The sequence below is a fragment of the Melozone crissalis genome, unplaced genomic scaffold (assembly GCF_028551555.1).
Source record: "Melozone crissalis strain CALT ecotype California unplaced genomic scaffold, PUWL_Pcris_2 ptg000027l_1, whole genome shotgun sequence".
NCBI lineage: Eukaryota > Metazoa > Chordata > Aves > Passeriformes > Passerellidae > Melozone > Melozone crissalis.
Window position 1 is genome coordinate 53,630,574 of NW_026535805.1, and position 25,378 is coordinate 53,655,951.

Here is a 25,378-nt window from a genome sequence, read left to right on the forward strand (position 1 = left end):
TGTGCATTTTGGGTCTTGTTTATATTCCTGGGGAGCCTTTTTCCCCTCCCTGGGAACTATGTCAAGAACATTAATAAGGCACAGATACTAAAATCCAGTTATAATACCTCACCCCATACAAAGGCTGGATCAAGACAGTAGAGCTATGCTCTGAAGGACCTTAAAGGGTTTGGAGGTTTGGCATCAGTACCATTGCAGTGATGCAGCCAGGAATCTCATAAGGAACTATTTCAATTCTTGAAAGAAGTAAACAGTTTCATTTCATTGAATTAAATGTCTTCTTCATGCAAGTATCTTCCCAGGGACAAAGGAATCATCATTCTAAATCACCAATAACCACAGGTATGCAATACCACGGAATATATTTGTACTACCTTGTTTGTAAAGATATCTTTAGGCAGCCTCAAGAAGCATTCCTGATTGTAAAAAAAAAATACTAAACAACAAATAAATATGACTTTTTAAGTATTAAACACATCAGCTACTTCATAGTTATTGGGTTAATTGGATTTCCTGCTTCTTTGCATTAGAATTGTGTTCAAATGAGTATTTGTATTACTACTGCTTTAAGAATTTGATGTAAGTCATGCTTTCCTTCACTGAAATCAGCACAAATCACTGAAATCAAACAAGTAACACAAAGGTTCACAGACATAGCATGGTGAGGGAAGACATGATCAGATTTCTAAAGGACACAGCACATTTCAAGGCAGCAGATGTATCTAATCCTGCAAATACCCTTGAATAACATCCTTGTGTCTCATAAGTCTTGGGTATTTACAATGCTTATGTTATGGCCAAGCAAAACAAAACTTAATTATAACTAACTAGAGTGATGGGAGGATCTATTTTAGAGTACTACTTAGGGACAAATAAAGGAAAAAACTACAATGAAATTTTTTTCACAAATATTATCTATTATGGGTGCTAATCTCATAGTTTGGTCCGCTCAAATTGAAGCTACTGAAACACAAAAAATGTTACAGGGGAACTCTAGGAAGGTGGAAAACTGAACTAGCAGAGATCAGCAACTATGCAGGCATTAAAGATCCCTCAGAACTTATAAGCAGGCATTTATTTGTCATTCTGTCATATTACCATTTTAGTTTTTCATGCACTACTCTTCTATAAAACAACCTGAATGTTGAGGAGATCAGAAATCAAAGGAGATTCTTTGAACAGCTATCAAAGTTTGGTTTGGTTCTGTTTGGTGGAGCTAAAAAAGAGCAAATATTCAGATAACAAAACAGTTCGTTTCAGGGAGTAACTAGCTATAAAATTCAAAACTTAGTTCTGGATTTGTTATATATTGGTGACATTGTTTTCCCTGCTGTATGATTCAAAGACTAAGTAGGAGCCAAGTTCGTTACCAGACTATTTTCTGCTGGCTGATGATGACACTTTCTACCTGAAAGTGCCATCATCAGCCAGCAGGAAATAGTCTGGTAACGAACAAGGATTCCAGTTTATCTTGTTGGACACTTAAAATTTTATAGGAAGGCTTAGGAAAAATACTGTACATCAATTAAAATTGTATAACCTTAAAGAATAGAACTGCTCCCACATGTATGAATATGCTGTTATGTAAATATGCTTGAAAATAAGGGTTTAAATCATATAGATACGCTCAAAAATGGACAACAATTGAACAAAGAAATATTTGTTTTCAGATAATAATTAAGGAGAGCAGCACAGTGCAGAGTTATCTTATCTAGTGTCTATAACAGGGCTGTAAAGTTAAGATTGAAAGCAATAAAAGCACTGGAAGAAGTGCTGAAGAGATTTATGCAAAGCAGAGGATAAATTTTCAGGTTTGGTTTGGATGGAGAACAGATGGAGAATCAGTGAAGTAGAGAGATAAAAGACGATTGTTCTATTAAGCACAAGCTGTACAGAAGATATTTGCAAAAACAGTGATAAAGGCATGTGGAAAGAGAGAGAGTTTGTACTAAACAAGTTGAGCAGAGAGGAGATTGTGAAAAGGACAAAAGCATAGACTGAGAAGCCTTCACCATCCTCCCCAAATGCTATTTTACAGGACCAAAATTGATCAGTGTAGGAAAGGGGAGTTGTTCAGATCATTCAAATGTCATGAAGCACCAACCCCTTTTTCAGCTCCTTCTTTCACCAGCAGAAAGGACAGTCACCAGACTAGACAGTCACCAGACTAGACAGTGCCCTCTGGAAGAATAAGGAGACTACTGGTGTTAAGCTCGTGTCCAGAGCCACCCAGCAGGGAAGTCTGCAGTCTGTAATTAAACCAGAGGAAAGCCAGGAAGACTAGGAGCTTAAATTAGCAGTGGAAGCAGAATGACAACACTCAGTACACCAAACCAGTGGCACTCAGAAGTCTAAATGGGGTACCACCTCCTCCAAAACATTTCCCCTGTGGGGAATAAACAACATACCACAAAGTCTAAATTTCCATTTTAATTACTCTGCATCTTTAGCCAGCACATTTATATGCATCCCAGTATATTTTTAGGAGTTGCTACAGCTTTCCTTAAAAGTATAATCTGCTTCAAAGTTAAAACTCACCTTACACTTTCCATAAGTTGCCTGCTAAGCATGCAACAGTCTGCTTTCTTTTCATGTTTTTTTTCGTACTGGCCCACTTCTTGAGAAAGTGCTAACTAGAAAAGTTGTGTATTCCACAAGGACTTTGTCTTTTTTTGATTTTTAAAATGGTTTCATGAGAACAATAATAAAACAATATACAAATGAAACCCATCAAAATCAAAGTAATCTGAAATTCTGCTGGCCAAATTATGATGCTGACTATGCACAAAAAAATATTATTTTGTTATTCTTTATAATAGCTAAAAAGTGAGATATCACAGCAGGAAGTGTATAAAGGAGGCCCTGCATTACCCTCAATTAGTTTTTCCATTCTTCCCTCTATTACACTAGAATAGTATTTTCTATACTCATGTGAATTTCTTTAATATATTTTCAATCACTGAAATAGTATCAACAGTATCATCAAGCCTAACTTCCTTTCCCCTGATTCTCATTTTCCTCTGTATTTCCAAGCTTGGATGATGAACTTATTTTTAGCTATTTTTACTTTCAGGTTTTCCTGCCTTAACAGAAAACCACAGGTCCTGGACCATTTTCCCACCCAAAATGTAGCTGAAAAGACTATCTCTCTAACCCAAAACAGTGCCAATTATTCTGAAGTAACTCCTGTCAGATGTTTGTCAAACTTCTTAAAAAACCCAACATACAATACCTGGTAGCACTAACCCATCCTTTAGAGCTGAACTCATCTGGCCTGACTTTAAAGCACATGAGGTTAGGCAAGGTAAATCCCAGGAGTTATGAAATTTCACACATGCAAGTATTACTTTATTTTCTATTGTCACACACAACTGAAATTAATTTATGTATTAGTGGTTTAATGTTAATAGTAATTTTATATATTTATATATATGTTTATTAATCAATGTTATGGTTTCATTTTTTTAACAGACTGGGGCAATTTCACAATCTTGATGTCAAATGCAAACTCGCTTTGCTGAGGTTCAGTAGTTCCTGACAGTGTTATTATTTAATTGATAAGGAGAGAGCTGCCATTATCCCCCAGCTAATGACATTGGTGTACTCCTCATTCAACTCTCCAAAGTGGAAGGATCCACCCCTCTTGTGCAGGTACCATGGCATCTTACCAGCCAAGGCAGCACGCAGCCAGGAGAGCATCCAAACACCACAGGATGACACTGCAGACAAAACCAAACCAACTCTGGGCAAATGCAAACCTTTAGGTCACTTCAGAGGCAACAGTCACTTCCTTCCTGTCAAACACACTTAATAAATTTCAAAAACATAAAAGACAGTATAGAAAGACACAGTTCTCAAACATTATTTTATAAAAATATTACAAAATTCACAATGATTTAATAATTTTAGCCATCAAAAAATAAACTTTGGCTGTGTAAGAAAAGGTCTGATGCCCTTATGGAAATTTAGCTGGAGGTGAAGTTTTCCAAAGCAATATTAGTGATAGGACTTCTCATTCTCCATTGGACCCCTCTTCATTCATCCTGCAGTCACTGAATGGAAATACACAGATCCAAACATTTATGGGGCTAAAAATACCAACCAAAACACTTTTAAACTGGATCCATTTCTCAATCCAACCCACAGCTCAGCTGCACAGCTGTGCTTGCAGAGAAGGCAGACCAACAAATACTAATATGCCTCCGGCTATCATAGCTCATTCTTTTTATCTGTCAGTGAATTCCATGTCTCTCTAAATATCAATAAATTTGTTTTTAATTGTAACACTTCAGAGCATTTTCAATATGGCTCATAGCATTTATTACGTTTCCTACCTCAGACAGCAAAACACCATCTAATTTGTGTAATGCTAATTGCTTCCCTTGCTATCTTTCCCTCAGAAACTTAGTTCACCTAAGTCAAATGAAGAAAAGTCAGAATACTGGCTCCACCAAAGTTTCCCTTGAACTTCAAACAAGTCACGATTTCATTCAGTTTGTAAATATTCTTATGCTCATGTAACTTGCACACAGCTGTCATCTCCATTTTCATGTCTACCTTTCCTCATTAACATTTTATTTAGATATCAATGATACTGTTATCAGCACAAAATGTAGTGACACTGATCTTCATTGATACACTGTTATCTCAAAACACTTGAACCTCTTAATAGCATAAAAGAAAAGTGTGCACGACAACAGTGTGCCAGAAATGCAGGATTAACCCAAGCAGCAGCAAAGATCAAAGAAGTACTTTTGCAGATTAGTTACATAAAAGGAAAATAGAAAATTTATCTGTAGGAGACAGAAGTATCTAGGACTGAATTGTTTACAGGCACAAGGAAGGGTTCTCACAGCAACATTTACAGAGAAGGAGAAAAGATGTGTATATATGGTGGCACAAGGAAAAGGGAATCCAGATGCCTACCAGAAAGATTAAGATTTGAACAATATCTTTCACAAGATATTGTTAAGTATCTGTAATTATGTGATTTGTGTATCAGCTTGGTTCTGGATTCAATCCAGTTACAAGGATGTGTAATTTAAAAGAAGATACTGTTTGCTCTGAAGATGTATGCCTGGAAATGCCCTTGCAAAGATTATTCCAAAGGAACACTGTCATATCAAAAATCCTTGTTTACAACATGGCTGATTTACACAACTCAATTTTAAAATGGAAAGACTCTTAAGAGGATATCTTATTTTCAACATACATTATGCTGTTATGGTTTTGTGTGTTATTTATAAAACAAACTGAGAAGCCACAAGACTGATTTTTACTTTGTAGTATTTCCACAGCAGCACAAGAGTATTAGATTGGCATAGATCTTTATTGCAGGGTCTTTACTCCAGGTCTGGAGGGTCTGTTTTGACTATTCACAGTTTGGATCCTTGTTTGGGGCAGCTGTCTGTTAAATACTTGAAAACTTTTCCGTTCACTAGGTCTCCCTTGAGTTTCCTTTTCTCTATGCAACACCACTCTTCAGCTCCTCTCACAGACATCCACCCTGGATCTCATTTCTCTGCCCTATGCCAGCGTGCATTGTCTTTCCTGAACTGCAACAGAGTGGGCAGAACTCAGCTGAAGGCCCATTTCAGACACTGAAAAGCACTGGTGCAGGTTTTTACACACAATAAAAATAGGCTGTCACAGCGTGAACCACTGCAGGGGGTTATAAACATTCCTGTGTGAGTTTTGTACGTTTCCCTTCTCCGTGTAGGAAACAACCAACTGTTTGAAAACTAATATACACAGCATTCTGAGTCTCCTTTGTCTCTACAACAACCAGCAAAGTGTTGTACCTGTGCAGTACGACCTGCTAGGGCAGGCTTCAGGTGACCTGTATGATAGCTGCTTTAGGAGAGGTGTGGTAGCTACAGCTGCAGAGAAAAGCAGCAATTCCCACCCTGTCGCTGTTCTAATCCCCAAAATTTGCACGGATCCTCTCCATTCCTCAAAGCAGGGAGCCACAAGGAATCCTCTGCAAGACTTCGTGCTACAGAGCACAAAATTCATTTTTTCCTGTGCTGTGGAAATCCTGTGACCCCGTCTGGCTGTACTCAGCCAAGCTGAGCAAACACAATACAATGATCCTGTTCACACACCCCCCAGCACTGTCTGACTTCTTCTGACAACATGATATTGACTCAGAATGAGACAATTTTCTGCAAAATTGCTCATCTTATATTATTTTCATTACTAATCAGCTCCCAGAATGAAGAAGAAAAATTTTTAACCTGATAATAAAAAACACATAGAACATCTGTATCTTTTAGCTGCTGATCCTAGGCTTTACCATATCATATTTTAGAGGTCTAAATTACATGGTAGTGCCTCATTAAGTTTTCCCATTAAGAAATACAATTATGAGATCAATTTGCTCATTCAGTAGTGTCCATAGACTAGATTAAATATATTTATGTTTTAAATTTATGCTTATGAAGCTAAGAGAAACTATCTTTAAATTTTTTGTTTCCCTTGTAACGTTATGTTCTTTAAATGTGTACAAGTTCAGTAAGAGCAAAGAAAAAATCTAGATTGCAAATCCAGCAACTCTACACATCTCATCACTACCATTTCACCTTCCTTCCCTGCCATTCCCTCCCTCCAGAAGGTATTCATAACTCTTCTGTCTCTGACTCTCCTATATTCTTATTAATGTTGTGTTTCAACTAATTCGAAAAGCAGACACCCAAATGATACAACAAATTAGGTTATGAGAAGGCAAATCTGCTCTCCATGCAGGGCCTGAGAATAGATTTGTGAGTCTGCTCAGTGTTTAAGGATAAGCCTGACTCAATGCAATCACATGTTTTTAAAAGCCAAGATGTGTGCTTTAAATGAGCATGACCACAGGAAATTATTTCTCTAATTTCAGCCTTTTAAAAACATTTCCTTGCATAATTTCATTGAGCCATTTTCTACCTTACAGACTTACCCCAGGGGGTTCTAGGTTGTTATAACCCCCAAAGTCACAGCCACATTGTATGTATCAGCAGTGAACAGCTTGGAAAGTCTGGAAAAGAAAGAAAGAAAACCAAAGATATTTATTTGTAGTACAGCTGCTGAAGAACAACCACTGTGCCTATGCATATTGTGGCTGTGTGACCAGCCATGGCTCATGGCTGCTGGCCAAGCAGCCTCCAGCCTTTTTCATGCTGTTCTACATGTCAAAATAACCAGACTGTGGTTACACAAATAGGACACACACTGTAGGGCATGGAAATAAACAACTGGTGTAATAATAACTACCTGCACACCATTCTGGCACTCTCATACGTTGAGTCAATTCCGTTTCAATGGAAATATTATTTTGCAGATTTTCAACTGTCAGCTCAACTGACTCTGAGCTTTTGTGATATTTTCAGTTCATTTGTTGAACTCTATTAGCAGTTTACATATAACACAAGTTACATGATGAAAATAAGTCTTTAAAAGTACTTAATTATATAATTATATGCATAGGAAACAAAAATAGACATTTACCATGAAAATGTCTCTGAGGTATTATTAAACTGTGGTCTCTGTGGTTTAAATGTTTATTTCTGTTTATTAATATGGATGGTCAATTTAAGTTTTATATTTAAAAAATAGTGAAATCATTGCTGTTCAACAGAATTCTTTGTGAGACTAAAATTATAGTCAGAAAACTGTTTTTGTCTAATAAAGCCAGCTGGTGGCTCAGGGTCCCAGACACCAAGGGACAATCCTGCTTGGTCAGACTCACCACTGAGGAAAATGGATATTATGAAGGTAAGAACAGACTACACATTTGTGTAACAGAACTTCTTGGGAAATTGGCTTGTCTGAGCTGTTCAGGTAAGCCAGTGATGGGGAAGAGGGAGGTGGGAATGTCTTTTGCCAAATGGTTTCAAGGCCAGGCTGTATGGGGCTGAGAAACCTGGTCTAGTGGAAGGTCTCCCTACCTGCTGCAGGAAGTTGGAATGAGATGATCTTTGGGGTCCCTTCCAACCCAAACCATTCTATGACTTACTATTTAAAATTGTATATCTCTGAAAATTACCAAGTTTTAATGTGAAGATGCTCTGATGGCAGTTTGGTCAGTCAGACTCACAGATGTGTCTTACATATTTGAATCTGTCCACAGCTCTGTGTTAAACCTTCTTTCGTTAACTTCAGAGCTTTTTTGTGCTGTTGTTTCCCCTCTGTACAGGCACTCATGCTGTATGGCCAAGTCACCACCTAGTGTTCTTCTTTTGCCAAGTTGGAGCTACTTACATATTTGACCTTGCAACTATTTGAAGCATTTTGTTTTTCCCACACCTTTGGCAGCTCTTTTTATGGCACCTTTTCCAGCGTTCCAGCATCCTAGCAGGAGTGTGAGTTTCAAAACTGGTACAGTGATCTGGTACACTGCTCTGCAGTGCTGAGGAGTGGCAAACTGGCACAGTCACACAATATAATTAACTTTTTTAAGGGCCTCAGAGACTTACAAAGAGCTATGCTCAAAACAATAAATCAGGACCAGGTAGGTTGTATTGCTGTAGTTCTGCATTGAATTTAGATGGCTTCTCACTGCAGTGTGACCACCTCATGGGGTGGGATACACAACACCAGGGCCCGGATGTTCTCGCTCTGGAGGCATCTCTGCTCTTCTGTGCCACTTCCTCAGGCCTCTCCAGGAGCCACATGGGTGTGAGCAGGCTGTGGGTCATGTGTGGAAGTGTCACACCATGGATGACCCCTGGGGACAATGGAAATTACAAGAGCAGGACAATCACCTCCTTAGCCTGGCAGGTGATGCTTTGCTTGATGCCAACCATGCTCGGGGGTGCATGAGGCACAGCACTGACCTGGTCAAGGGAGGCCACTGTCCCTCTCTGTTCTGCTCTGATGTGGCCGCACCTCGAGTTCCATGTGCAGTTCTGAGTGCCACAATATAAAAAGAACATCTGAAGGAGGGCCACAAGGATAGCAAGGGTATGGAAGGAAAGTCTTATGAGGAGCAGCTGAGGTCACTTGGTTTGTCCAGCCTGGAGGAGACTGAGGGGACATCTCATTGTGATCTTCAACATCCTCATGAGGGCCAGCAGAGGGGCAGACACTGATCCCCCTGGCAAGCAGTGACAGGAGCCAGGAGAATGGCATGGAGATGTCTCAGGGGAGGTTTACACTGGATATCAGGAAAGGGCTCTGCACCCAGAGGGTGGCTGCCCACTGGAACAGGCTCCGCAGGGCAGCGGTCCCAGCACCAAGCCTGAGCTGAGGAAGCGTTCTCAGGCACACGGTGCGATTCACGCGGTGTGCTGCGCACAAGAGCTGATCTCGATGGTCTTCCTGGGTGCCTCCCAGCTGCGGACATGCTCTGATTTGAGAGCCCACATCACCTCCCGCCGCCCCCCAGCGCCCGCGGCCCCTCAGGGGCGCTGCGGGGATCGGGGGCGGCAGCAGCCGAGGCGCCCGCCCCGTGCAGGCCCCGCCCGCGGGGCCATAGAGCGCCGCCGCCGCAGAGCGGCCGGGCGGGCGGAGCGGCGCCGGCGCCCCCCGCGGCCGGGCGGAGCTGGGCCGGGCGGTGCAGGAGGGGCGGGCCGGGCCCTGCGGGAAGGCGGTGCCCGCCACAGCCCAGCGCCGCCGGGGCTGCAGGGCCCGGGGCCGCCTCAGCGGATCCGGGCCGGGCCGCCGGCAGTGCGTGTGAGCGTGGCCGTGGTCGCGCCGGGGCGGAGAGGCGACGGGCGAGCCGGCGGGAGGCGGGGAGGAGCGGGGCGGGCCGGCCCGCGCAGACAGGAGGCGGGCGGGAGGTTTGTGCGGGTTCCCGGGCCGCCGCTGCCCTGGCCGCTCCGTGCAGGGGGGTCTCTGCAGCGGCTCCTCTGTCCCTGGGGGTGGGACGGGCGCCGCGTTTCGCCGACACCCGGCCTGTAGTGTGACACCTGCCCGGGGAGCCGCGGCCGGGCCGGGCGCTGCAGGAGGCGGTGTGGCTTTGGGCACAGGAATGCACTGGCCACTCTTGCTCTTTTTGCTTTTCCAGGGCAGCTGGGATAGTGAAAACGCCCGTTGTGACACAGGAACCTCTCCAGACGACCCAGGAGGCTTTAGCATCTTTCAGTGCCTTGTGAGGCACATTATTTCGCATCTCCCTGCCATCAGTAAGTATTGCCCAGCAGTGTGGGTTCTGAGCACAGGGAACATCCAATGTTAATTTTCCTGGAACTGGTCACTGCTTAACATGACTGAGTTTGGTTATAGAGGAGAGGCCGGGTAAATGGTGGAGAAGTTGCATTGGAAGTATCTTGAGTACTTTCCTGTGAGGCAGGATTCAGTGTACTTAAACTTATCCCTGACAGACATTTCCTTAATTGGCTCGTACAGATTATGAAATTCATGGAGTACCTTTCCCTCCTCTCCAAGGTAACCTGCTTCAATGCTTAGCTGTCACATATAGTCAGAATTTTTCCTTAATAGCTGACCTAAATCTTTGTTGAAACTAAGCTGATTATTATCATGCCCTGTCCAGAGTATACCTGGAGACCAGTGGATGGATGTTCTGTCACTGGGCTGGTGAATGTTCTCTGGTTCCCACTCACAATCTTCTCCAGACAGAGAACCCACCTCCTGTGTTTCTCTGATCCCTTAGCCTTGTTGGGCATTTCTATCATCTTGAACTCAGAAGTAGGTTCAGTGGAGGTGCTGTTAGCAATGAGGAAGTAGGGCAATTATCTCCCTTGTGTATCTCCATCCCTCTTAAAACATTCCAGAATGAATTATTCTTACTTTGCAACATATCTCACATTACTGAAATATTCAGCTTGTGATTCATTGTAAGCCACATCCTTTTTTGCTATACCTCTACCTAGGGAGTTATTCCTGGAGACGTATCCAAGTTGGCAGCTTTTGTTTTTTTTTTACTAAGTATATTGTTTTGTACTTGTTATTAGGTTGAGAAGAAGTTACTTTGGTCATAATAACATAACTTTCTATACAATTTTTATATTTGAAATCCATTCTGGCAATCCTCTTCCTACGAGTTTAGGTTCATCCACAAATAATTAAAATACTGAGTGGTGCCAAGGCCCTGCACATTGTTATAAACTTTTCCAGTTCGACAGTTTTTAGTCTCAAGCAACTTTCTTCTTGTTCTTTGTGTTTCTTACTAAAACTGCAACTCATTCTGTGCCATGGCTTTACATCTGAGCCAAATTTTGTGGAGATCTGAAATTAGGAAACCATCAATTCCTTTGAACTGGCTTTTGTGCATGGAGTAGGGATTGCTCACACCTCAAAAACTAGAAGTTAGTGTAAAATCCTGAAGTTTTCCCAAGTGTTGATGCCTCGTGTATGCCTTCTTTTAAATTCTTTTTTCTTTCATTTCCTCAGAAAAATCTGCTCTCGTCCTAATTCTCTTCAAAATTGCATTTGCTTTCTTAGACAGCTTTCTGGGATAACCATCCAAATGCCTCATTCTCACATGCTTAATACAGGATCAGATTTGTAGATAATACATTAATGCTTGGTTATACTTGTAAGGGGTGACTTTATCTGACCACAAGTGCTCCGGGAAATTGAGAGTGAGCAGCAATATTTTGAGAATTGTTGATATTGAAGTAAATAGAAAATATTCTGAGAACAGCAAGTTACTGATTAGAATGAAAGGACTGGTCTTGTGATGAAAATACAGCAGAAATCTGACGGTAAGCCTATAGAAACAGCAAAGTTTCTTTCTCTTAAAATTGCATTTCATAGTGGAACATCATAAACGAAAAATTACTGGGCTGTGAATTAAGCATAGGTGAACATTATGTTTATATTGACTTCACTGGAAGGAAGAGTCCAGCACTGGCAGGGTCATAAGCTAAGTAATCATCCAGGTACTGTCCTGTAGAATAATTTATTTTTCCTTCTCATTCTGTCTGTGTAGATGTTCCACTTTGAAAGCCATGGAGCTGGGAAAGGCCAAGCTCCTGCGCACCGGCCTCAACGCCTTGCACCAGGCCATCCACCCGGTGCACGGGCTGGCCTGGACGGACGGCAAGCAGGTGATCCTGACCGCGCTGCACCTGCACAACGGGGAGCCCACCTTCGGCGACTCCAGCGTGGTGGGGCAGTTTGAGCACGTGCACGGGCTCTACTGGGGCCCCTGTCCCGCCGAGGCGCCGGCCCTGCTGGCCGTGCAGCACAAGAAGCACATCACCATCTGGCAGCTCTGCTTCAACGGCGCCGACAGGAACAAGCTCCTGGTTTCCCAGGTGTGCGACATCAGCGAGCCCTACCCCGTGCTCCCCCAGGGCTGCGTGTGGCATCCCAGCAAGGAGGTCTTGGCCGTGCTGACCACCCGGGACGCCTCCGTCCTGCCCTCTGTCCACCTCGACAGCTCCAGGATTAACGCGGACATCAAGGGCAGCGGGCTCATCCACTGCGCCTGTTGGACCAAGGAAGGCAACCGGCTGGTTGTGGGGGTGGGCAGTGCCCTCCATTCCTACATTTGGGACGATGCTCAGAAAACACTGAGCGCTTGCTCTTTTTGCCCAATCTTTGATGTGGGAGGCTACATCTGCGCCGTGGAAGCCACGCAGAATTTACAAGTCGCTGTTGCCACCGAGCTCCCTCTGGACAAGATCTGTGGCTTAAATGCTGGTGTTGCCTTTGAAGTTCCATCGAGCGTTGAAACCGAGTCCTTCCCCTCGCAGTCCAGCTTGTGTGGGGAGGAAGAGTATTCTTTGGATGGGGGGAAGAAGTCACTGGAGTCTGAGAAGCCCTTGTCTGTAGTTACATCTCCTGTGGATCTAACTCACATACTTTCTAGCAAGCAGAGTGCTGATTCCAGCCCTCTCCTTCACCTGAGGCCCAAGGACTACCTGACGGGAAGTGGCCAGGATTCCTCACACCTCATCTTGGTGACTTTTGAAAGAAAGGTTACCACTACTAAAAAAGTGAGCATCCCAGGCATTCTCGTTCCTGATATAATGGCTTTTGACTCCAGAACTCAAACTGTATCTGTTGCCTCCAATACTTGTAATGTTATTTTAGTCTATTCACTGACTTCATCCAATTTACCCAATATTCAACAAATTCAGCTAGAGAAAAGCGAGAAGCCGAAGGGATTATGCTTCTTGACCAATAAATTGTTACTGATACTGGTTGGAAGACAAAAATTCTCTGACCCTGCTTTTCTTCCTTCCTCAAGATCAGACAAATACATGATCCGATTGATGATTAAAGAACTGATACTTGAAATGTGTCCTTCAAAGGCCGTGTCAGCTGATGGCAGCTCCAGTTTGAACCTTTCCAGTGTTACTCATGATCCCTCTAGAGATGTCCACCCGCTCAGCCGTGGGCTCCTGATTCCAGATCGCTCTGCCCTCCAGTCCCCCACAAGCCGAAGGAAGCTCATTGAAGAAATCAAGAGTCCTGCTTATGAGCAAAATTTGGTGTTGAACATCAGTGACTTCAAAGAGAAAAAGATTTCCATGAATTTTCCTCCAGCTGTCGAGACTCTGGATGCTGAGCCAGTTAATCGGAGCGTGGCACTGTCTAATGCTTCAAACAGGCCAACGTCCCCAAAAAGGCAGCATGAGGCAGTTTCCAAAATATCCAATTCTTACAAGAATAACCTGTTCAGTGAGAAGGAGGCGAGTTACTTTTTGAGAAATGTGGAAAAATTGTCTGGTAACTTCACAGAATTGCAGCACGATCTTTCTGAATTAACTGAGCTGCTAAAATCTGGGAAGAGAAATCTTCCAGTGTACCCATCTTCTCAGGAACCATCTTTTATTAAAATCACCTGCCAGGTAATTTTAATATTGGAAGCCTTAATGGTGAAACCTGTTTATGGCTGTATGTTCTTTGTAATGCTCAAGTAACAGTCAGTAGGATTAGATTTCCATCCTGTTCCTGCAGGTAGTTATATATGGTTATAAATCCCATTACTCTGCAGGCTTCCAGTGTTTTTAAAGCAGTGAGATATCCTGGAATGTGCAGCTCCCTGCCCCACCTCGCACTAGGCCAAACCCCTCAGCTCTGCAGTGAGGCTGCTGGGACTCCAGAGGACTCACATATTGCAGCCCAGCTGCAGAATTAAAGCCCTTTAAAGAGATGTAGGAAGGGAATGCTTTTCCTAGGCAACATCCAAAGCTTTCTGTATAGAAATTTAGACAAGTGAAGATTTCCATGTGTGGGAATTGGTATCAATCTCCTGCTCTCCTGTGAGGAAAACTAAAATAATGGAGACTGAAACAAAAGCAAATTGCCCTGGCTTTGAAACAGAAATGTTGCTAATTAGCATTGAGAGCACCATCCAAGGAGGAAAGAGACCTTAAGGGACACAATAGATAATTCCATTAACATGGCTTAAAAATGGATTTAAAGTGAAATTTCACATGAAAAACACATTGTTTGGCTGAAAGATTTGCTCTTGCAAATCTCATGCTAGAAAGGGTAAATTACCTGATTATCAAAACCTGGCAGAGATCTACTATGTCATTTCTAGAATTCAGATTAATTAACCTTAGTCAATATTCAAAGTAATTTAACCTGCCATTTTCCTTTCAATTACCTCTTACTTTTAAGCTTTATTATTGAAAAAAGTTCCAACTTTTGTAGCATTGAATTCAGATTCTAGATCATATTCCCTCACTCTCTTCACTGTTTTCCATTGTAAACATTTAATAATTGTAATAACAGATTTAAAAAATGCCTTCATGTGCCCAACTGAAGATGCTTTTTGGATTTAAGGCTTGGGGCAGTGATGGTTGGGGTGGGACAAATAAGCCCTTTTGACTTGTGAGTCTGTTCCTCACCCCAGCATTCATGAGCAGGAGTTTTCACTTCTGAATCTTTGGATCAGGGATGGGTGGGGAAAGGTGGGGATAGAAAACCTGAAGCTTTACAAGCTTCCTGGGGAAGTCCCTCACAGATGGAAGGATGGGGATGAGGATTGTGCTGTGGATGAAGCTCATGGTTTCTCCAGCAGCAGTGCATGATTTTCTCCCCTGTTCTGACGTGCTGGATAAGCACTTTCCTTGCTGCTGTCACTCATGAATACTTTGACAGCTGAGACTTCAAAGGATAAATCTTGCAAATGGGCCTGAATGTGTGAAGCATTTTAACTTTCCATAAATAATGCCACTGAAGACACGTCTGTGATCCTGTTGTGATTAATGCCATTTTAACTACACATCACAGTAGCTAATGACTGTTGCTTGCATTTTCAGAGGCAGCTTTCCAAAAGGGATGCAGATGAGAGTCGGGCTGTTCTCCTCTGTGGTGGTAAACTCCGCCTAAACGTCGTCCAGCAGATATTCAACCTCTCCCTTGTAGAAATGCAGCACGGTATGTTGGGATTATCCAAGACTAAAACACTTCATACACCTTGCCAGAGAAGCTGTGGCTGCTCCATCCCTGGAGGTGTCCCACAGCCAGGTTGGATGGAGCTTGGAGCAGCCTGGTCTAGTGGAAGGTGTCCATGCCCATGGCAGGGGAGTGGAACTGGATGAGCTTTAAGGTCCCTTCCTACCCAAACCATTCTGTGGTTCTGTGTGTCATTCTTAGTAAGCAATAGCAATGTGCATATTCCATCCAGGGAAAAACCCAAGAAATAAATAATGAAAGATGAATAAAATTTTGCCTTTGATTTTTTTTAATAATGTAAAAATTCTTCTCTGAATCTTCTTTTACTGAGAAGAGTCTTTTCATTATAAAAAAAAAAAGAAGAGCAAACTTACATATTGATGCCCTTATCAAGTAACTAGTTATACAGGAAAATTGCTTTCAGCCAGTGTTTTACTTGTTCTCAGCTGCTCTATAGAGGGAAGTCTGAGTAGCAAGGAGAGTAGGGTTGACTGGTTTGGGAGTACAGTGTTCTATATTTGAATCTGTGGCTCCAGCATCTAGACTTGCTGTAGGAAATCCTGTAGCACAGAAGCAGCTCTGTACACTTCAGCAGTGCATTTCACATCAGGTTTTGCTGTGAGGAAAACTGCCTCTCTTCCTTCTGTGTTCTCCCCTGCTGTTACCAGTTCATGCTGTGCCCATTCCACGTGTCTGTGTACATGTCAGTTCTGAGTGGCTCATTCTGGGCAGAAGTAGAAAACACACTTTGGAGTATGATTTCCCACTGCTCCAGGTATTCCCTGTGCTATATTCCATCTACTTGCCCCCTGTATCTGCTCTCCCCCTGCTTGCAGATCACTGGGCAGCCATCCCAAAGCCTAAGGCTGCTGTTCTTGCAATTGTCCAAGTTTTATTTCTCCTAAAGAATTCTAGAGGGAGTATCTTTGTGTGAAATATACAGATGCAAAGTAGAAATGGTATTTTCAAATCCTGAGTTGTATTGATTTTCAAGTTTGGTCCAAATTAAGCCAAAAGATTAGATGGTTGTGTGCTTTTAAGCTACAATCTTCTTGTGACGTTACTTGTGACGTAAAGTTACATAACAGAAATTTACAAACAGCTGGAAATGCTCCTCTGAATTCCCTTACCCCTCGTGAGCTCTATTTTCTTGCTTTATCAGCTTAATGGATAAAAATATAAAAATTTTTTAGTTTATTTATGTTGGCAGAAGTCAGAGTTTCAGATTCAAATTGTAGAGAAAAAAAACTAGGGATGAAGTCAAATAGCAAATGGCCCAGAGATTTTGGGTTTGTACAGTATTGTGAAGTGTTCCTCCCTTGTATTTCTTGGAATTAAGTATAGTGAAATTATGTCATAGAAGCAATTTCTAAATTGTCTTTATTACAATAATTTGTCATTTAATTTACTAAATCTCTGCTTTTTATAGTATCTGCGTAGCTTTAGCACTGTGAAGTAGCTTATCAATACCTAATTAAAACCAAGTGTGGATGCTTATGAATTCTGCTCAGAATTTCAATCTTCCTCCTTATATGAAGCATTCATTTATTATTGTCTCCTTTCCTAATGGCAAAATCCATCATAGTTGCCAAGTGTCCTTTATTTTTGAGATTGTACAACCTGTATATTTTCATACTTTTTCTTTTCTAGAAAGTTGTAAATATACCAAAGCATTTAATTCTAGAAGAAATTTGGTTTTTACCTTAAAGGTACCCTAATTGCACAAAGATTTATCAACAGCCATGTGCTTGTCTTCCCAGGTTCCTCTTGGATCGTCCTCACAGCAGACAGCGAGGGCTTCATCCCATTAATGTTCACATCCACACAGGAGATCCTCATCAGAGATGCCACTGCAAAAGGCTACAGTGCCCGCTCCTCCAAAACTCTGGACATCATCAGTTCCACACAGGGGTGTAGATCCACTTCTTCTGAAAGCCTGGACATCACCAGTTCTCTGGAAGTACTGAGGGACTGCTCCTCCAAGACCTTGGACGGCATCAGCCCTTCAGAACAGCCCAGCAATAAAATGTAGTTTTTGGCAGTGGTTTTGCAATACCTCTCTGATGATGGGAGGCTTTTATGTTTACTGTATGGGACTGCAAATTATTAATAACAGTCTCAAATGTCTGTACAGTTTCTATAATTTTTGTTGCATTGTAAATTATTTATTTGATCCTTGGAAATGTTAACTTTTTTTTATACTGAGCAGTGTTTTTTAACTATGTCTCTTGAGGTACAGATGAGGTTGAAAATGTGCATTCTTACAGATTTCTGAGCTCAAGTTTCCATCTTGGTCTTTAATACATTGGTGGTTTTAGATAATAGTAAACTTGGATAATAAAGAAATCTTTGAAAATGCTGCATTGTCCCCCATTTCCTCTTTTCTGCCAAAGCCTGAAATATTGCGCAGGTGTTGTTTAGGAGTGCACCTGGGTAAGCACCTAGCACTGGTGTAAGCACCAGTGGAAGGTCATGGAGTTTGGGACAAAATAGGATTATGAGAAATATCCATATTGTGTGGAAGCAAGATCCTTTTCCCCTCCTGTACCTGCCCATAACACTTCTCTGCTTCCATCTCTGGATTTGGGGAAGTGGTTGCCACATGTCTCATCCAGCTAAAGTCTGACAGAAGAAAATGTTCTATGGGCTTTTGTAGTGAGACCGAAAATCCAATGGGGAGATGTAGAAAAAGTTTATGTAAGCACAAGTTTATGTAACATGATTGCAGCACTGAAGAAAAGACTAATCCAAGATTGCTCCCCATAAAATCACAGCATGATAACTTTAAGCAGTTTATCAGGCTTTCACAGTGGCACTTACTGTGTGAGAAGGCATCAAGCAGCTAGATTATAGAATTGGAGCTGCTGTCTCAGGACAAAGATAATCTCCTTTTTTTTTTTTTTATTGCCTATTTGGAAATTTAGCTGCTGTCAAACGAAATATATCTGCAAAAACACAGTATTAAAGATACAACACTAGCAAAAGCTGCAGAGAGCACTCAGCATTGGGTGGTGAAACTACAAGTTAGAGTTTTGATGAACGGGGAAGAAGGAAAACAAAGTGAAATATTTTGGCAGTTTTGGACTCAATCCTTTACATAACATATCTTCTCAGTAATGGTCACTCTTTCATCAAAAGGTGGACCGTGATTACACCTGTCCTTACCAGAAAGTCACTGAAACCTCAGCACTGGGTGTGGGTTCAAAGCAGGCTGGATGCTGGAGACTGTCCGTGTTTCTTCACAGCTGCCTGACAATCCTTTTTCATGCCAGTTCCTGATTCCAACATCCCACTAACCCATGGGAGGAGAGGGTCAGGGCTGAGCACTCTTGGCTCTGCAGAACACCTTGACTTTGAATTTCTTATGCCTCAAATGCTGCTTCTGTAATTTTGTTATGTAGCCAAAGAATGTATAAAAATCAGCTGCTTATTTTGGAATTGTTCCTATTTGTGTTAGATTGACAAGAGAAAGTCTCCCACCAAAAGTGTGCTCAGTCTCAGATTGCACCAAACAGACCTGTGGAGTTCTTCCAGCTCCCCAGGTGAGCACCAAGGACTTACTTGTGCACAGGGCAGTGCCGTGTGGGGTAAGTGGAGCAGACACAGCAAGGGCAGGACACCTGCAAAAAGCTGTTAGTAGTTTGGTCAATAGATTACACTGGGTCTTCATGGTATGCTCTGTGCACATGGACAAATACCGCATTTGAAATATAATCCTAGGAATCTTGGAAGAATAAAATTCTTATGTTGAGGGACTTGCTTATTTAATGGAATCACAGAATCATGTGGGTTGGAAGGGACCTGAAAGATCATCTAGTTCCAACCCCTGCTGTGGGCAAGTGTAGGGGGATAGAATATAAGAAAATAAAGATAGTGTAGAAAGTAATCTTACCCCTAAGGAGTTGCAGCTGGGCCAATTAGCAAAGATTAGGAAGAGGCCTGAGTTTAACAGGCCACAGCTGTAACCAATGAGAAGAGGAGTGCTATAAAAGAGTGGAGTGGCTGCTTGAGAAAGGAGCTGAAGTCAGTTGGCTACTTTGTGAAGAAGAAGGAGTCAGTGCTCTGAGGAGCTGTCCATAAGAAACAGTAAGAAGGTATGAAACTTTTGCAATAAGGAGACAACATTATGGAACCCCTGCAATAAGACGACATCAGGCAGGGATACCTTTTACTGGACCAGGTTGCTCCAAGCCTATCCAGCCTGGCCTTGAACACTTCCAGGGATGAAGTATCCACAGTTTCTGTGAGCAATTTGTGCCAGTACTTCACCACCCTCACAGAAAATAATTCCTTCCCAATGTGTAAACTAAACCTGCTCTCTTTCAGTTTAAAGTCATTTCCCCCTTGTCTATTACTACATGCTCTTTTAAAAATTCCCTCTCCAGCTCTCTTATAGGCACTGGAAGCCCTAAGGCCTCCCCTGATTCTTCTCTTCTTCTAAGAGAACCCCAGCTCTCTTAGCCTGTCTCTTAGCTGAACAACCCCAGCTCTTTCAGCTTGTCTCCCCAGCAGAGCTGCTCCAGCTCTCAGAGCATTGTCATGGCCTCCCCTGGGCTCATTCCAAAAGGTCTGTGTCCTTCATATATAGGGGGCCCCAGAGCCGGACACAGGACTTCAGGTGGGATCTCACAGGACTTCTCCCTCACCTTCTGTCCATGCTGCTTTTGATGCAGCCCAGGACACATTTGGCACACTGATGCACAACAAAAGCACATTAATGCACATTTGGCTTTCTGGGCTCTGAGCAGAAATAGTTGCCAACTTATGTTGAGCTTCTCGTCAACTAACATACCCAAGTATTTCAGGGCTGCTTGATTGCAAATCAAAGTGCTATTTCTAAACTTATGGGATGATTTTCACCAAAGCTGAATGTTAAAAGAAGGCCAAATAGTTGGAAAAAGTACCAAGCCTAATCCAAGAAACCTTAAGAGAAGACTGCAGGTTTTAACAAACTCTCTTCTCTTATGGCTTTTCCTTCATGCCTACAAGTCCCTTTGAGAATTCTGGAGTTGCCCATTCTCTCTGCTAGGCCAGCTCAGTACAGCTGAGACTTTGCCAGGAGTCTGGGGTGGCTGCAGTTCTGCTTCATCCCACACTGATGTCAGCAGGTACTTCCATGCACCAAGACTCATGATCCAACACGTCCAGCAACTGTGGGAATTGTTGAACCTGCTGGATGTGGAAATGTGCAGATTCTATTCTATGACTTTGAAAATGACCAGAAAGCGAGTTTAGTTTGGAAACACAAGGGAAGTTAAGTCCTCATGGGCTTCAGCCAGTTTGAACAGAAACTTCTCAGCCAATGTAAACCTGTTACATCATCACAGTGACAAGCCCTAGGCAGACAAAAACATCCTCTAGGTGAAACAGATGAAATTCCATGATGGAGAAAGGTGAGAGGGAAATTCTTTTGATCCTTTTCTGAATGTAGATGATGCCATGTACATCAGCAAAAACAGGCTGGCACGGGATGGGTGCTGGGCCTCCAAAGTGGAGCTTTATCAGTGAAGCTGAGCAAACGGCCATCATCAGTTCCATGAGACCTGAGCAACTCTTCCTCACCATCTACAGCAAAGCACAGCAAGAGTGAGGACAGACATCTGAATGGTGTACCTGAAATTCAGTCTCATCTAAGATAGTTTGGAGTAAGAAATAGAACAGGAAATAATGTTTCTGCTTCCACACTTCCAGAGCAAACACATGTTCCCCTACCGTCCAGCAGTTCTGCTGCTCTCCAGCTGGGCTTGGAGGCTGCCTCTCTGTAATGCCTCTAAAAGTGGTACTGAGGACCAACCCCTCAGAAAAGCGCCACAGCTTAAAAGTGTCCTCTCTTTGTTCAGCTCTATTGTGTCAGTTTGTGTCTTCAGAGACTGTAAATTCTCAGGTGCTACACAGCAAAAAGCTTCTTCCTCTGCCTTGGGACAGATGCTGCTGCTTCATCTTCTGAATGAAGCTTCTCAGTGAGTTGGCATCTGGTTTGTGCAGCAGGTTTTCTGTATGTGAAGTGAAAGCCATCTGATTTCATACTTTAAGCCTACAGCATATACACGTTCTTGTAACCATAACACCCAGCACTCTTGCTGAGTAACTGAACTTTCTGAATTGCAGAAAGTTAAAAAAAACCCCCAAACATTCAGTGAAATTGCATGAAAACAAAATTCCCTCCTGCACTCACCCGTTGTATGAGTCCAACTGAACTTTCTATCAGTCCAGAAGATTTCTTAAGGAAAAGGCTACTGTAACACTTTGAGACTGTTTTTACACAACTATGATATGAAATTCATATGATGTATGTGATTGACCACTAAACTGCTGTAATCTATTGGATGGGACTTTGTGCTAACCTGCCCTCTCTTCTTCATCTTACAGCTGAACAACAGATACCAGGTCTGAAAGGATCCAAGTTTCCTTGGTGGAAACTCCTCCCCTCAACAAGATTGATTTAACTCTGTATTTTCTGTCTACAGCCCAGAAAGGCAAGAAGAGAAATAAATGAACAAGTGATACTTGGAAACAAACTCAGAACTCAAAAGCATTTTGCTTTAAAACATTTTCCTCTTCAACTACTTTGCTTGGAATGCTGAAGGTGAATAAAGATGAGAGGATGCAGCAGGGATTGAATCAAGCAGCAATTCAGGTTCAGGAGTGACTTAAGGAATTAGTACTCAAATCTTCAGAGCTCTTCCTGAAAAGCCAGTGACCTGACACAGAAGGTCCTGGCCTTCAGAGACTCCCCAGGGACAGATGTCCAAGGTGGGGTCCACCTGTTAACGTGGGGGACTCAGCAGAAGGGATCTGATCCAGCTAAGCCAAGGTCGGTCAGCGAGCTCAGGGGCAGGCAGGGGACAGTGAGGCAGCAGGTGAACACAGAGGCACAGCTGGTGGCCAACAGCACCCCTCTCCACCAGTGCCTGGTGGGAACAGCAGCTTGGGTATGGGGTTACCTGGTCACCAGCAGGAACCTTTACGGAGGTGGGGTAACCTTGGAAGGTGTCAGCATTGTTGTTAGGCAGGAAAAGCAATGAAACTGGAAGAGAAGACTGAGTTGATGGTTAGACTTGATGACCTTCAATGTCTTTTCCAACTGAAGAGATTCCATGATTCTTTGACTGGTGACCAGCTCAGCTATTGACTGCCAGTAACCAAGCCAGTATGGAAGATTCGGGCTGCCCTCACTACACTTCAGCAAGGACAAGGAATTGGACATGGTTTGGCTTAAAGAGCAATACCCAGTGACACACCACTCTGTTATCCTTCTCTTTCTTCCCATATTTGCTGGAATTGCCTATGTGCAGGTGGGAAAGTGCTGTCCCTTATGCACCCAGCTGGTTTAATCCAGTCTCCCATATTCTTATTAATGTTTATGGATATTACCTGAAGGAGAACCCCTGGGAATTAAACCTGGCCCCTGTTACTGCCAGTCGGCAGGAAGGCAAGAGGTTTACGTTAGATTAGCATTTAATCTGAATGCTTGTCAACATAAAAAATTGCTTCTTTCGGTCACATGTTATGAACATGCATAAGGCATACACATCATTTAAAACTGACAAGAGACATATAAATCTCTTTCATTTTACTGCACCAACATTGAGTCTAAGAAAAGAAACGTACAAAAATAAACTTATCCTGCACTTAATCCTCCATTCTTCTGACTTGCAAAAATACACCCATTTTCTCAACAAAATTACATCAACGTTATATTTCTGATAATGAAATAAAATAATGAGATTTTCAAAATATAAAAATAGTCTGCTTCACTTAATCTACAGAAGCTTTATCTTTTCTTTTGGCAGTTCCTGTTGGTACCATGTGCAAAGTGAGGACTGAGTATATTTCAGTGAGATAAAGATCACGTTGTCTCTCTGGAGAAGAAGAAAACAGTTTACAATCAACCAAGTTTACCTTCCAAGAGTCTGAATTCAGACTGGGTGTTATGCAATTTTAGAGGCAACTGCTCAACTGATCTAGAAATAGTATTGCAAGCCACATTCAAATGGCTTCACTCAACCCCAGCCAGCATTTTCTGCAGCCCTTTTATCACTGGGCTGAGTGTTCATTTAATATAAACTGACACGGACCCACTGCCTTGTAGCTACAGATTTATAGTAGCCGCAAACATAACCCATTAAAAAACATTAACAGCCTTTACTGAGCCTTCTGGTTATTTTTAAATGTGGCTATTCAGAAATACACAAATATTACCGAATAAATTGAATGCCCCAAACTGTTCTCTGTGATGTTTTGGAGCTATGTGATATTGCTACATAACTTACCTACTTCAAAGCGCAGTAAATCTGCTATTTCAAATTCCATCAGACTCAAAGTTGTAAACAGGCTTATGGTTTTTATTGTTGTAAACACATATGCCCCAGGCATACATATCTTGGTTTGTCCAAAAGCTGAAACAAGGAAGAAAACAAAAACCCCCAGCCTTACATGGCAAGTCAACAGAAATCTTAAATGAAATTAACTCATACCCACACACACTCAAAACATACCCTTAGAAGCTCCCTCATAATTAAACATTTTGAGGACAGTTCATAAGGTCTTTGACTTCAAATTTGCCTGACAAGGCTTCAGTATCAGACATGAGACGCTCCATGGTTGCACGCTCTGTGATTTCACATCCTAGTGTCCTTCAGCAAAATCTTTCCCAATTTTCCAGCCCAGCACTGTGAGCCACTCCCAGATGGCCCTGAGCAAATCTCAGGTGGCCCCTTGCCGCAGGTGTTCCTGAACAGCAGCAAGCCCGTCCTCCAAAGGCACTTCTGGTACTGCAACAAGGCACTCACAGAGTCACACAGGGAAGGCAGCGGGATGAAATTCATGTCTTGTCTTGCATTGCTAATTTCTTCAAGGTGAACAAAACTCTTGAATTCCTCACTCTCCCTTCCAGATTTAGATATGCCTTCAGAGTCCCACCATTTTAGCTTGGAGCCAGTCTCTGGAACCACCACAGAAACCAAAAATGAACAGGTCCGAAACTTCGGTGCTCCAGAAGGTGCCTGAGATTAGGTGTGTCTTTAAATTAAAAAGTGTGCTCAGCAGTACAAATCTATAGTAGAAATGAGTTGATGTATCTAAAACATGATAACATCCCTGACTGAAAAAAAAAATCACCATTTAAAAGACTGGTGTAGCCTCATTATTACAAAATAGGTGCAAACTGAGATTAATACCCATGCCATGTTTTTTTTGTGAGGCAGAGAGCCTACACCATGTGAGAAATGGGTATGGTGGTTAGTTAAAGGCCAAAATTTAAAGAAAATTGAATTACATAATTTTTGGAAGGGACTTCTGATTTTTCATATCCTCAGGGGAGATGTTGATTTTGAAAATGCAAAGTTCTCATTCTCTGACAGAGATCAGTTTACAGGTTTCAGAAGCAAGAAACATCAGTAACAGGAAATTCAGGGTTCTATTTCTTATAGAATCTATTAACTTAGATTACCTCAAAATCTCTTTGAAGAAAATGAAAAAAAATCCTCAAAATAGGTCTGCATGAGTGATTTGCTTATTTCAAAACAAAATAAATCCTAACTTCATATCGTATACTTCAAGTTCCCAAGTGCTTTCCAAACACAAGAGTGTGCAAGTTATAGGTAGAGATTGTGCTCAAAATCCACCCCAGCCCCCAAGGGTGAAGTAAGTATGTTGTGAGTTAATATTTGTATGGTGTGCCATGAATTGGACTCAATGACCCTTCAGAGGGTATTTTCCTATTCAGAACCTTCAAAGATTCTCTGGTCTTTTTTCTTCCTCTTAAGTTACAAATGCATAAAATCTCCCATGAACAAGATCAGAGCTTCCCATTAATCATTGAAAAAAACCAAACAAAATACCCAAGCCTTCAATACCTTGCATTTCTGAGCACATGTAATGTCTTTTTTAGCACAGTGCATGGGCTTAGGTGTATATTTGCACAATGGTGCCCTCTCTTCATTTTATTACTGGCTACGTCAGAATCATCCTTTGTCCTTTTTGGTAAAATGTGAGCAAAGAAATGACCTAGAAAACTCTCACAGAGTTGTTGGTGGGATGTGAGCCTGCATTTGGGAAGGCACTGCATTCAGAGCTT

General features: G+C 42.2%; 1 protein-coding gene across 2 annotated transcripts; it reads left to right on the forward strand.

Moving 5' to 3' along the window:
* Positions 1 to 9,575: 9,575 nt before the first annotated feature.
* On the forward strand, positions 9,576 to 17,651 carry LOC128939065 (WD repeat and coiled-coil-containing protein). Of its 2 annotated transcripts, none has more exons than XM_054279820.1 (5): positions 9,576 to 9,651; positions 9,986 to 10,103; positions 11,873 to 13,742; positions 15,165 to 15,282; positions 17,061 to 17,651. In XM_054279820.1, exons 3-5 carry the CDS (start codon positions 11,892 to 11,894, stop codon positions 17,330 to 17,332), a joined length of 2,241 nt encoding a protein of 746 aa, XP_054135795.1. In that variant the 5' UTR covers positions 9,576 to 9,651; positions 9,986 to 10,103; positions 11,873 to 11,891; the 3' UTR covers positions 17,333 to 17,651. The 2 variants fall into 2 exon arrangements, with proteins under 2 accessions (XP_054135795.1, XP_054135796.1); XM_054279821.1 differs by having other exon boundaries at positions 9,598 to 9,651; positions 9,991 to 10,103.
* Positions 17,652 to 25,378: the final 7,727 nt, after the last annotated feature.